Source organism: Eublepharis macularius, chromosome 1 (assembly GCF_028583425.1).
Source record: "Eublepharis macularius isolate TG4126 chromosome 1, MPM_Emac_v1.0, whole genome shotgun sequence".
NCBI lineage: Eukaryota > Metazoa > Chordata > Lepidosauria > Squamata > Eublepharidae > Eublepharis > Eublepharis macularius.
Window position 1 is genome coordinate 71,061,859 of NC_072790.1, and position 13,736 is coordinate 71,075,594.

General features: G+C 39.7%; 1 protein-coding gene across 1 annotated transcript in view; it reads left to right on the forward strand.

Moving 5' to 3' along the window:
* ADGRB3 (adhesion G protein-coupled receptor B3) overlaps positions 1 to 13,736 on the forward strand; it is a 654,643-nt gene that overhangs the window by 600,839 nt on the left and 40,068 nt on the right. The window contains exons 22-25 of the mRNA XM_054979153.1: positions 1,362 to 1,428; positions 6,826 to 6,911; positions 10,405 to 10,503; positions 10,844 to 11,015. Coding sequence (XP_054835128.1) covers positions 1,362 to 1,428; positions 6,826 to 6,911; positions 10,405 to 10,503; positions 10,844 to 11,015 — 424 coding nt within the window. The remainder of the gene's footprint in view (positions 1 to 1,361; positions 1,429 to 6,825; positions 6,912 to 10,404; positions 10,504 to 10,843; positions 11,016 to 13,736) is intronic.

Here is a 13,736-nt window from a genome sequence, read left to right on the forward strand (position 1 = left end):
TCCTTTGGTAGCCCCTTTTTTAGAAAAGGACGCTCATTCAGGTCTTCAGCTGCTAGGTCCATCTTCTGGCCCAAACCAAAGGATCAAGGTGAAGAAGTCCAGAAGTATTCCATGTCTAAGTGGATAAATGGACAGGATAAAATGAAGGTGAGAATGTTGTAAGCAACTTTTGGTTCACATTTTTTAGAAAAGAGGGATATAAATTAAATAATATAATATAAATAAAACTTTTATTTGCCATTACTTTTGCAAACAAGTTAACTGAAAGTCCCATAGAGGGAAGTCCCATAGATGGAAGACATCTAACACCTCATGAGAAACTTAAAAAATAGAAGGATTAAGAGCTCTTTATTTTTAGAAAGATCTACATCAATTTCCATGAAAGTCATTAACATTTCTATATCTTATTAGTAACTTTAGGTAAATGGTTTAGTTTCCTTTTCATAATTTTTCTAATTGAATAGCATGTTATCAATGAAGAATTAGCATGTTTAAACTGTCTCTCAGTCTGTCAGAAATACTTACAACATTCTTTTAATGTGAAGAGTATGAAAAATTAGCCCTAGAATTTTAAATGAAAAAGAATTTTATAAAATAAGCTATTTCAGTACTTTAAAAGCTCCCCGAAGAGTTTCCTAGCAAGTAGGATATTTGTTCTTCATCATAATGTGATAACTTGAAGACAGCGGAATGAAAATATTCTAAACATTCCAGAAATACTCAGCACTGCCATGAGATATATTATAATGGGAAATTTATTTGAAAAGTTGAGTGAGGATGAAAATATAAGCTTATAATGAATGGACTGTCATTTCTCAACTATGATGTTTTTCTACATAGAATTAAACAATATTCCAGTCCCCTTAAAATATGCAATATCTAGTATAATCATATATGTTCTGATTGCCACTAGATGTTACCCCCCTTTTCACAATCTGAGAGGGTGATATTGCTTGTGAAAAGAAAAATCCCATTTATGTGCAGCCAGTGCCATTTTCAGATTTATATTCCAGGTTGCCAGTAGAAATTTCTCTTTCTTCAATTTGAGGAATATCTACAACCCAACATTCCATACATTTTTTGCTATTACTTGTCCTGTGAAAATCTCTGGTACAGGGTAGACTTCATATCCCATTTTTCAAGCAAAAGAGAATGGCCCATGTCAGACTCTCCTAGTAATCAGAGGCACCTACATGTATGATAGATGTTAAGGTTTTTAAAAAATCTGTTGTGAAAGTACCTTAACAAGTTTTAATATCTCCGTCAGTGAGAGGGGTCAGTTTGCTCTGTAATCTGTAATCAAATAGATAGAAGCTACATCTTATTAATTTGTATTAGTTCTTTTCTAATATTCTTTCCAGTTGCTGGCTGTCTCTTGAAGGAGGACTTCTTTATGCTTTTGTTGGACCTGCGGCTGCCGTTGTCCTGGTAAACATTAAAATCACCTCCAGTATTTTAAGTAGGCAAGGGAATATCTATCATCTATCATCTCTCTATTTATTTCTCTATATAAAGTGTCTAGTGAGTCATTGTTCTCAAATTGCACCTGAAAGTTATGGGGAAAGGTTTCTTTTGCATTACATGTGCCAGTTTTTATTTGTACTCTTAATATTGTATGATAGACATGAATATTCTAAATATACTCAAGTACAAAGAGTCTCCCTTGCTATGTGTTGGTCATATTTATTCAAAGGTGCTGTTCAATAACCACAGAGCAGAAAGAGAACCCCCAAGATTTCCAGACTATTACACTTTATGACTTAAATGTTGTAATCAATCACAGTATTAAAATGTGTGTCCTCTAGATTCAGTTAAATAAATGGAAACATTCCTGCCTGCAGTGGAAAGGTCTTAGCTGGAGTTGACCAAGGAATAATTCACACAATAATGCATTTATTTTCTCCACACAATTATGTAGTTGGTACTGTACTTTAGTGTGAAAACAGCCTTATGTGGCAGGCTTTTCTTCAATCACATTAGCTTGAGCAGGAACAGCTGCAATCATATAAATGGATGCAGCTTGTCTCCATCTCAGCAGTAGTTTACACTAAAGTATCGTCATGTAGCTGCACAATTACAAGAAGAAAGTAAGTGTTGCTTGTTAAAGGGTTTGCAAAATGGGTTTACCCAAATAATAACATTTTCAGCTCAGTTTTGAGGCTTCCAGTCACTTTTCTGGGTGGTGATGGTATCATTTCTGCCATTTCTTGGCCTTATTCAGGCACACTTATCCTGGAACAGGGGTAGTTGGGGGTTTGCAGTTTGGGTGTGGAATTTGTGGGGGGAGGGGACTTTTTTGCTGATTCAGCAAAATTAGACTTTTCCAGATCAAAATAGAGAATACCGAATAAGATTCAGAATTCTGAATGCAAGCCACCAAATTAATTCAGTTTAATGGTTGTTGTGGGTTTTCCGGGCTGTATTGCCGTGGTCTTGGCATTGTAGTTCCTGACATTTCGCCAGCAGCTGTGGCTGGCATCTTCAGAGGTGTAGCACCAAAAGACAGAGATCTCTCAGTGTCACAGTGTGGAAAAGATGTAGGTCATTTGTATCTACTCAGGAGGGGTGGGGTTGAGCTGAGTCATCCTGTAAGAGTTTCCCAGGGTGTGGAATGCTAATGGCGGGAGGCTTCACTGTATCCTGAGGAGGTTCTTTTGCATATGGATTGGTACTTGATGTGCAAATCTTCTTTGCAGGGCTATTGTCGGGGATAGAATGTTTTGTTAGCCTGGTGTTTTTCAGAACTGGAAACCATGCTCTGTTCATTCTTAAGGTTTCTTCTTTCCTGTTGAAGTTTTGCTTATGCTTGTGAATTTCAATGGCTTCCCTGTGCAGTCTGACAAAGTAGTTGGAAGTGTTGTTCAGTATTTTGGTGTCCTGGAATAAGATACTGTGCCCTGTTTGAGTTAGGCTATGTTCAGCCACTGCTGATTTTTCAGGTTGTCCAAGTCTGCAGTGTCTTTCATGTTCTTTTATTCTTGTCTGGATGCTACGCTTTGTGGTCCCGATGTAAACTTGTCCACAGCTGCAGGGTATACGGTATACTCCTGCAGAGGTGAGGGGGTCTCTACTGTCTTTTGCTGATCGAAGCATCTGTTGTATTTTTCGGGTGGGTCTGAACACTGCTTGAAGGTTATGCTTTTTCATAAGCTTTCCCATCTGCTCAGTAATTCCTTTGATATATGGCAAAAACACTTTTCCTGTAGGAGACTGTTTTTCCTTGGTTGTTTGATTCATCCTGGGTTTGATTGCTCTTCGGATTTCATTTCTGGAGTAGCCATTTGCCTGAAGTGCGTGGTTTAGATGATTAATTTCCTCATTGAGAAAGTGCGGCTCACATATCCGTCTTGCACGATCCACTAATGTTTTCATTATGCCTCTTTTCTGTCGGGGGTGGTGATTGGAGTTTTTGTGTAAGTACCGATCAGTGTGAGTTGGTTTCCTGTAGACCTTGTGACCTAACTGAAAGTTCTGAAAAACACCAGGCTAACAAAACATTCTATCCCCGACAATAGCCCTGCAGAGAAGATTAGCACATCAAGTACCAATCCATAAGCAAAAGAACCTCCTCAGGATACAGTGAAGCCTCCCGCCATTAGCATTCCACACCCTGGGAAACTCTTACAGGATGACTCAGCTCAACCCCACCCCTCCTGAGTAGATACAAATGACCTACATCTTTTCCACACTGTGACACTGAGAGATCTCTGTCTTTTGGTGCTACACCTCTGAAGATGCCAGCCACAGCTGCTGGCGAAACGTCAGGAACTACAATGCCAAGACCACGGCAATACAGCCCGGAAAACCCACAACAACCATCATTCTCCGGCCGTGAAAGCCTTCGACAATACATAATTCAGTTTAATTTTGTATACCCGGCTTGGCTGTTCCTTTGCTGTTTTCCTGCAAAGAAACAGCAAAAAAGAATAGGAGATCGTGCCTTTTTTTGCAGAGAGAGTAATTTTTCAACCAAATACCACTAGATTTACAAGAGATCTGTTGTGTACTGTCCTCTAAAGACCCCACAAGTTTCATGAAGATTGGGCCCCAACCACTCTCCATTATTCTCTATGGGATAAACTATCTGGGGGCTATCCAGGGGGTTGGGGGTGGCATTTTTCAAACAAACACCACTGAATTTCAGGGGACTTACCCCTGATTATCCTCTAAAGATTCCCCGAGTTTCAGGAACATTGGACTGCAGGGCCCAATTCTATGAGCCCCTGAACAAAGTAACCACAGCTACTCCTTTGTTTTCCAGAGAAAGCCCAAATCAAGGGACACTGTTGCAACTAGCCCAAAAGAACCAGTGTCATTCACAGCAGTCAGGCACTGGGTTCAGCCAGTGGGCAAACACCACAAAGCAGAATCAAGCAGTACCCAGCTACAAGCATAAGATATTCATTTGCTTCAGTTTGCTTCTATTGAGCTAAGTTGCAACAGTATTCCTTGCTTTAGTTTGCTTTGGGAAGAATGCGTGTGATTCTCTGACATGATGTTGGTTGCCTTGCTTCACTTCATGTGCTTCAGTTTCAATTCCTGTGCTTCAGTTTTGTTCTTTTGGGCTTTCTATGGGATGAGCTTGCATTTGGAGGTGTGCCCTGAGCATGGCAGTCTTGCCCCACTGTGTTTCTGCAGTAGGGGTCAGCTTTGACTCTTTTCACATAGGAAACAATGGAGTGGCTAGGAGCACCTTGTTCAGGGGCCCATAGAATTGGCCCCTGGGGTCCACTATTTCTGAAACATGAGTAGCCCCTGCAAATTTTGTGACGTGTTCTTGATAAATGCAACCCTAGCCCTCTGGATAGCTCCCAGATAGTTTTCCCCATAGGGAATAATGGCTGAAGGCACCTTCTTTGGGGATCCGTAGAATTGGCCCCTGAGGTCCAATCTTCATGAAATATGTGGAGGATCTTTAGAAGACAGTCATATGTAGGTTCTCAACCAATTTGGTGAAGTTTTCTTGAAACGTTCCACACACACCCCATGCCTCTGGATAGCCCCCAGATTGATTTCCCCATAGGAAATAATGGCCAAATTAATCCGAATTTCTCTAATATAGCCAAGCTAAATTAGAGAATCTGTACTGAATTCTGGAGATTCCAGTTGGGGGGGGGGAGGTCCTGATTTCCCATTTTTTTATTTTTTTGGTGTACATCCCTAAGGCTAGTAACAGAGCAATCCACTCTTTTCCCAGTCTCTTCACTGCTTCCCTTCTTAAAGGAATGCCAAATTATCTGTCCAGCACAGCACCTCTGAGGTGCCACACAGAAGTAAATAAATTTGTTCCCTGAACTTATGTTGATACAGTTGGTCCCTTTATCATGCTGCTTTAGGCTCTATGTGGGAAAAAAGCAGGCTACAAGTATTTCAAATAAACAAATGCCATGTGGAATTCATTGTGTGGTAACCAAGGAGAAATTCAAGAAAGCAGGGACAAGAAGACAATTTACAAGCTCAAATGCCTTCCGTTCATAAGAAATTCTAGGGGAAGCAGCAAAAATGTAATTTAAGAAGCTTCTGGTTACTTGTTTTCATAACACTTACTCGTTATCACCTGCTCAGACAACACATACACAAAATGCAGATTGTGTGTGTGTATTCATTCTCCTACTGTTTTTTTAATCCTTTGAAGTAAAGCAACTTGGTGCTGAACCCACTATATATTTATTGGCTGTGAATCTATATCTCTGCCTCAGTGCTTTGTCATTAACTACAGAAGGACTAATCTTTGGCATCTTAAGCACATCTAAATAAGAGAAAATGATGTATCTTATCATACATGTTGTCTTGCCAAAACTGAACATTTTGCCCCATATAAATCTTTGTACACTTTTAAGCACAATACTCAAATATACCTATACTTTCCAAATGATGTGAAACCTCATACTGGTCAGCCGAATATCATCACCAGCATCAACCTGCTTGTTGTAAATACTTTTCTGCACTTTTAGCTAATACTAAGTCTGACCCCTAAAACTAAACTAAAGCCTTGGGCCCTTCTGGACCATTTTTGTGTGTGCAATAACTGTGCCATTCAAATGGAGCATTCTGGAAACTTTGTTTTATATATATATTAAACCAACAAGGCTATTCTCCTGCCCAAGCCTGCTATTTTCTGTGCATAAATATTGCTGCAAACTTCTTGCTGTGACACTTGTGTGCCTGTGTGGACGTGCATTCCCATGGGCATCAAGAGCTAAGGGGGAAGAGGATGGGACTGGACACGTGCACCTCTTTCTTGTGTAGGGTTGCCAAGAATTGCATTGCACTGGAAAGATGAGACTATAGAGAGTCACTGCAGGCTCTCTGCATCCTCTCACAAGCACAAGCTTGATTAGGAGAGGTATTTTGATATTCTTCCCCAGCTTGCGTAGCTTCTCAGAGTGAGCCAGGCTCCCTGCCATTCTGTATTCTTAGTTTCCCCCTCCCTAGGCTGAGTCTCAGTAAACTGTTCATGCCAGCTGGTATCCTAGCCTATCCTCCATGCCCACATTCTTAAGTGTAGCTTATTTAGCTTACATGAGCGCACCGCCATCTGGTGGAAGCCTTTGCACCTGGAAGGCAGATCTTTGTTCACTTTGCTCGTGTAGCGGCACCCAGTGCAGTGCAGATAGGGCTGCACAAAACTGTTACCCCTAAATACCAAGGCCCCATCACTTGGGCAAACCAGTGGCTGGGTTGGGGGGCTTGCTGGTGCTTTTTTAAAAAATTAAATTTTAAAGTTGTTATCCCAAAATGGTGGGATCAGTAGTCTTCTTCCAGCGTCATCATAAAAGAGCAACTATTTGTTTTTTGTTTGTTTGTTTGTTTTATGTTCAACAGGTCAACATGGTGATTGGCATTTTGGTGTTTAATAAACTTGTTTCCAGAGATGGAATCCTTGATAAAAAACTCAAACACAGAGCGGGGTAAGCAGAAATTGGAGCATTTCTCAGGACAACTGCAAAAGTTACTTTTTTTCAATTATGTATTCACCAAACATACATTTATTCAATTGCACCTTGAACTTTTGCACTTTGTATAACAAGCTGTATAACCAGTTTTAGTCATCTCCAAAACTGAGGGAATGTGACTGAGCATTGGTAAAATAATAAAACACAAGTACAGTGGTATTAAGTCAAGACTAAAGATACACTAACCTTGAAGCTTGGATAATGTTTTTACAGACTTATTTGATTTTCTTAATCTCTAGACTGATTTTGTATGAAATAGATGTGCTTCTGTTTTGGTTTAACTAACCTTGGTTAGATAGTTAATAGAATTCTACATCCCTTTTAGAATGGCTACAACCAAATTAAAACACAATATGTAAATGTGGGATTCTTTAATATGCGATATATGATTATAAATTACAAGGACACAAGATCTTTAAAAGAAGCAAAAGATTTGTATAAGAGTATTAATTACAGTATTAATTACAGTATTAATGACCAGTGCTCGCTCTAGTCACATAATGCCCTTCACACATATAATGCCCTTAACACTAAGGAGTTTCCCATTTTTGCCTAATTGAGTAAATGCTCCCTCTTTCTACAGTAGATGTTCATGTACAAACAGAAGGTTCGCATTCATAGATGAGGCTGGAAAGCTTCTGCCTAGCGGGGAGCCCAAGAGGACTGCCACTTTGCCATCTAGTTTTCTATTAAAATGAAAGGCACAGTTAGTTGCACTTTGCCTCACTGGCTTGATCACAATTAAGATGGATTTGAACCTAGGTTCACTCACTCAAATGTAATATAAGTACTATTGAGTATGAGTAATTTATGTTCATATATATAATTACCGCAATTTTCAGTAATTTGTTCAAGTTCTTCTCTTGTTTAAAATGCTTTTAATCATTTATGTAATTAAAAACAAGTCCACATTGCAAACCACGGACATGAATCTGGCCAAAGTTAAGCACTGTAAGATTCCTCCATTATGATTAAGATAAGGATTATTCATGCAGAAACAGCCTTCAGCAGAGATATCCCTAGCCGGAGAGAGAATCCCATACACAAGCAAGCCGAGGAAATGCTGAGTTCTCTACTGTTCAGAAGAGGAACTAGCATGCTGAATTCAGTCATTTCCCAAATCCCTTCTCTGACACAGTAGGAATTCAGCTTCATTACACAGATTCTTAGATCAGGGTCCATTGATTTCAGGGGAAGAAATTTATATATCCAGTTGATATTCCCATAATATTGATGGGATTTCTGTGCTTAAGTTTGGCTGGATCATATCCAATGAGGTTTCATTCTTCAGCATTAAAGTTTAGTATGTTTGCACACTGTGAAGAATATTGCATTCACGTGCTGAAAGAGCTCCATTATTCAAAGTTTATCTCTGATAATTGTTTCTCACAAACAAATATCATATGATTGTTGTTGCATTACTTGATCTCACTGGTTACACATCTTTTAAAAAAAAATCTCTGGACCCCTGGGTGTGTGTGTATATATATATACCTAACACCCAAGGATAATACATATTCCATGACTATGACAAAGTGAGTTCTTTGTCATAAACGCTTGTGCCACAATACATTTGTTAGTGTTACAGTATTGCATCTTATCATTGTTTTAAATTAACTTCTGATAGATATGCAGTATTGAATCAGCACTTTAGAGAGCAGATATTGTCAGCTTCACACTGCAGAATGTCTTTGAATGGAGTTCTGGTTTACTACATTCCTGAAAGGTCATGGTCTCTTGTCTTCCTTAGTAAAGGTTGGATCCAACGAGTTTTTCTTCTTGTGAAAAACTGAAGAACGAGTCTCCTTTGATCACTAAAAAGACTATGTAACCCACATGGACAAAACCCAGTGTGGGATAGGTGCTGTAACAAGGAGGGGAATTGGCTGAGATTGAGCAGGGAAGTTGGTGGGATCCATACCTAAGGTTGCCTGACCAAAGTTTCCTTTGGAACAGAACTCTGTATTAAAAGGAACACATTTAGGAAGGAACAGAAAACATCTATTCATCTCCAGTGGCTGTGAACAGAGCCATGATAGACAAGTGAAGATCATAGATTGACATATTTTTTACCTTCCCAATATATTCCATGACTCCTACCATATAGTATGCCCAGAATAGCCAATTGGTGTTCTCCTGCTTTATTTTCAGAGCACTGATCTTGGCACTGAATGTATATTGCATTTTCCCTGCCAGCAAAATTACACTAGTAATAAATATTGTGATGAAGTCTCCCTTGTGCTAATCAGCCAATCGCTAGAGGGCTGAAGGAAATCATTCTGCAGAAGTGACCTGACCTGAGTTGGCCATAGGTGTAGAGACCCGGGGAGGGGGGGGGGCTTTATGCCAGCTAGATGGGTGTTTCTACTCAAAGTTTTGATTCAGATTTATTTATCTTATGGTTTCATATGGCTCTATGTATGACGTTAGACATAATAATATCTTATAGGAGGATAATATGAGAAATCTGAAGTTTCATTGCAAGACTGAAAAATAGATTTTTTTAAATTAAGTGTCATCTTCCCCATCGTAATTTACAAATATAATTACCACAGCCAGTTGGTTAGAAACTCATCCACTTACATATATTTCTATGACACTGCAATTATTAGGATGGATAGCGGGTTTCAAATAGAGAGACATTGCATTTGTATATAGGGGAGGAAGATCAAATCAGTTGCCAGATATTGTAATGTAGTGCTCTGTACTGACAGTAATATTAACCTTAATGCTTGTGTACTGTGTTTTATTAAAGTGAAAAAATAATACTGCCATTCTTCTAGCCTGAATACTTTCATTAAAAATCCATACATTTCAAACCCTATATCCAGACCAACATCTAGGAAAGACAGGGCAAGCTAAGATTATCGTCTCCAACCTGCTGTAATTGTTCTCACAAAGTTATTGGCACTATAACTCAGTCATCTTGATTGGGGCGGGGGGGGGGGGGAAACATTCCTCAAGGGACTTCATTTGTTCATTAATTAAAAGTGTGCACCCTGCCCTGCCAATTTGTCATGCTTTCCTGTCCTGAGTGATCAGTGGTCTGAATAGAGGGATTTCACTGTGTGTGTCTTACACTAGCACGTGCTTGTTTACTTCTGTGTATCAAGCAACATTTTCTTCCCAGGCATTTGAGGCCTTTTGTTTTTTGTTGGTTTGTTTGTTTTTGAAAAAGAGCTTAAATGGAAAATTTAGATTTTGCATGAACTGAAGCTCTCCCCGCCCCCATAGCATAAATATTTTTTAAAACTGTAAAACATACAATGTATGATACAAATAGAGCTTTGTGATAGAATAGAATGTTTCATTCTGAATAAAGTCTACTTGCTTTTTTTTTCTTGCATGACCTCATATTTTAAAAAGCTAAATTTCAGTAGCGACTTTTTTTGGTGACCAAAAAATTCAATATTTTGTTCTTTTTTGTGGGTGTTCTGTTTGTTTGCAGTCAGATGAGTGAGCCTCATAGCGGTTTGACGCTCAAATGTGCCAAGTGTGGAGTAGTTTCAACAACAGCTTTGTCAGCCACCACCGCCAGTAATGCCATGTTAGTCCTAATCATTTACATCTTCTTGTTACAAATCTTATACAGTGCATGTGAGAAAATACTACAGTGATGAAAAATTGGGCTTACTAATACTGGACCTAGTTAATTAAGAAAGAAATGGCAACCACACATTTAAAATTCAATTGGGGTAACCTTTAGACAATAAAATATCAATCTTTATATATCTGTAAATATTTGTCATTGGATTTCATATTAACTGACAAGTTGCCATCCTTAAATAAGAGATATATATGTTTATGGATAGGGCTGTGCTTGTCCTTTCACAGTTCTACAATATTGTTGTTGCTGCTGGCTTTTTCCTCTCTCTGTCACTGTCCAGGGCATCCCTTTGGAGTTCCTGTGTGGTATTGCCTCTCCTCGCTCTTACTTGGATGTCAGCAGTTCTCGCAATGACGGACAAGCGGTCGATATTATTTCAGATACTCTTTGCAGTGTTTGATTCATTGCAAGGCTTTGTCATTGTCATGGTCCACTGCATTCTCCGAAGGGAGGTACGAACAACTTCCTGATGGTGTCTTTCTTAACTGATCATTTTACAATACAGACTGCTCCATGTAAATCCATTCAATCATATCCGGGGGGGGGGGGGAAGCAGGATCTGAAGTAGGAAAATTGAGTAGAGAAAGACAGGCCGGCATAGGCTGCCAAGAAAAAAGAAGAGGTGCCCTTGAAAGTCAATACAAAGAGTAAACAAACAGATTAAAGTTGAAAAGTAAAGTGTAAGTAATAAAATGATGAAGAGTAAGAAGATCTGAGATAAGGAAAAACCTGGTTAGTTTCAAATAGCATATAGTTTAAATGGTCTGTAAGCTCAAAATTTTCCTTTCTGTTTTAAAAGACTTCAAGAGGTCTCCTGTAACTTTAACATCTATGAATTTCTGGTATTAAAAATGGAAATAATGTAGCAGATTCAGACGTAGCATTTGTTGGTTGTTGTGGGTTTTCCGGGCTGTATTGCCGTGGTCTTGGCATTGTAGTTCCTGACGTTTCGCCAGCAGCTGTGGCTGGCATCTTCAGAGGTGTAGCACCAGTATCTTTTGGTGCTACACCTCTGAAGATGCCAGCCACAGCTGCTGGCGAAACGTCAGGAACTACAATGCCAAGACCACGGCAATACAGCTCGGAAAACCCACAACAACCATCGTTCTCCGGCCGTGAAAGCCTTCGACAATACATCGTAGCATTTGTTTTTCATAAGGCCATTTCCACGGGAGTTCATAACAGTTTCCCACATGTCCTATTCCTTTTTCAGAAGTGAATTTTGGATCTAGAGCCATCAGAAAATGGCCGTTTTATTTCTTGGATCTCTGCTGGAAAAGTTAAATGGCTGACTTGGTTTAAATGTAGCAATCAGTTTAAATAGTGAATCAGGCTTGGTGGTGGTATAAAGTGGCATCAAGTCATAGCTGGCTTATGGCAACCTCTGGTGGGGTTTTCATGGCATGATACTAACAAAGGTGTTTGACCATTGCCGGCCTCTGCAGCCATGGTCTTCTTTGGAGGTCTCCTATCCAATTACTAACCAAGGCTGATCCTGCTTAGCAGCTGAGATTTAACAAAATCAGGCTTGCCTGAGCTATCCAAGTCAGGACAAATCAGGCTTAGGCAAAATGAATATGGATTCTGGGCTGGATTTTAAAAAGTGAATGCAGTAAATCCAGGGAAAGGATTGCAGTTTTCCTCTTCTAGCTGCAATCCCTTGCATGCCCCCTTCCAGTAACCCCTAAGGGACAAGGAACCCTTGGAAACTTGTGGGACTTCTACTGGTTCCTTCTTCTAGCTGTAACCCTTTCTCCTATGCCATTCCCAAAGGTTCCCTGGCTCCCTCAGCAATGGCTTTTTAGCGAGCACAGGGGATTGCAGTGTGATATAGCTAATGCCCACATGTCATCTGAACCACTTACCACATCAGATGCTTCACAAATATGACTTATCAAACCAAAGGTTTTCCTTTTTGCAGCCTAACTCATATGCTGTGTGATCCCAAGTATTTATTCAGACGTCCCATTGAATATGACACTCACTAGTATGTGCGTTTGGGATTGCAACTGTAATCTCTAAAATCTTGTGCCCAGAATGCCTCACTGTCAGCTGATCAAGTTCCAGAAAAGGTCTTCAGGGAAGAGAGGCTCAAAAATTTACTGAACGTTTAGCAACGTATCTGTACGACTTGAATAATACATAATCAGTTTGGCATGCCTGTGTATGCTGCTGAATTCACATGAAATATGGGATATGCTTTTGTGAGCAATCAATCAATCAATCTGAATGCCAGATTACATGGCACAGACGTTACAAGTCAAAGTGATAGTCATTGTAATGTTTTGCATATAATGTTCTTGATTTGGATTTTGTTTGTGCTTGTTAAGATGGGGGTTTTAATCATTGTTGCTGTGAGTTTAAATGCAGATCTCTGATGAAAGAATGAGGGGGACTGGATTGGTGAGTGGAGTGTGATATGATTGGCTGGTAGCCATACTTTAGGGGATGGAGTGAACTGGAGTTTTGAGAGTGTGATGAGCGAAAGTGTTCATTCTGGGCAAAGCAGGCAACCTGTGTGGAGCCTGAACTGGCTGTGTGGTGTTCTGAGAAATTCTGTCTAAGAGTTAAGCTACAAGAGACAAATTACATGAGGAGGAGGAGCACGTGAAGGGAGTTGCAATGTTAGCCGGGAAGCTGAGTTTTAAAAAACATCAGAAGGCTTTGTCAATTTCCCCTCTTACAAGGGGAGGTGAAACTGACAGAGCCTTTGGGCAGCAAAGAGGAAATTAACAAACCATCTGAGCAGAGATCTCCCTGGCTCTGTAGAGAGGGGAAATTGACAAAGCCTTCCGGTCTCTTTTAAAACTCAGCTTTCCGCCTAACTTTGTGACTCCCTTCACGTGCTCCTCCTTGTGTAATTCGTTGCTTGTAGCTTGGCTCTAAGTCAGGCAAACTGGGTATGCACCTAGGGCATTCTGTATATATCTGAGAGCGAGGTTAATCTATCTAGGTCAGGAAAGCTGTATGGGAAGGCCTAAGTGAATCTATGCCTGTGTGTATTCAATGAAAGTTTATTCTCTCAGAGAAAATCTGTATGGAAAATTAGTCTATGGGATTGAGTCTGTGAATATACCTAAGAAGATATAATTATTTTTGAAACCACCAAGCTTAAGAACAACTCTGAAACCAAAATGCTTATCAAAACTCTACAACCATCAGGCTTATGTTCT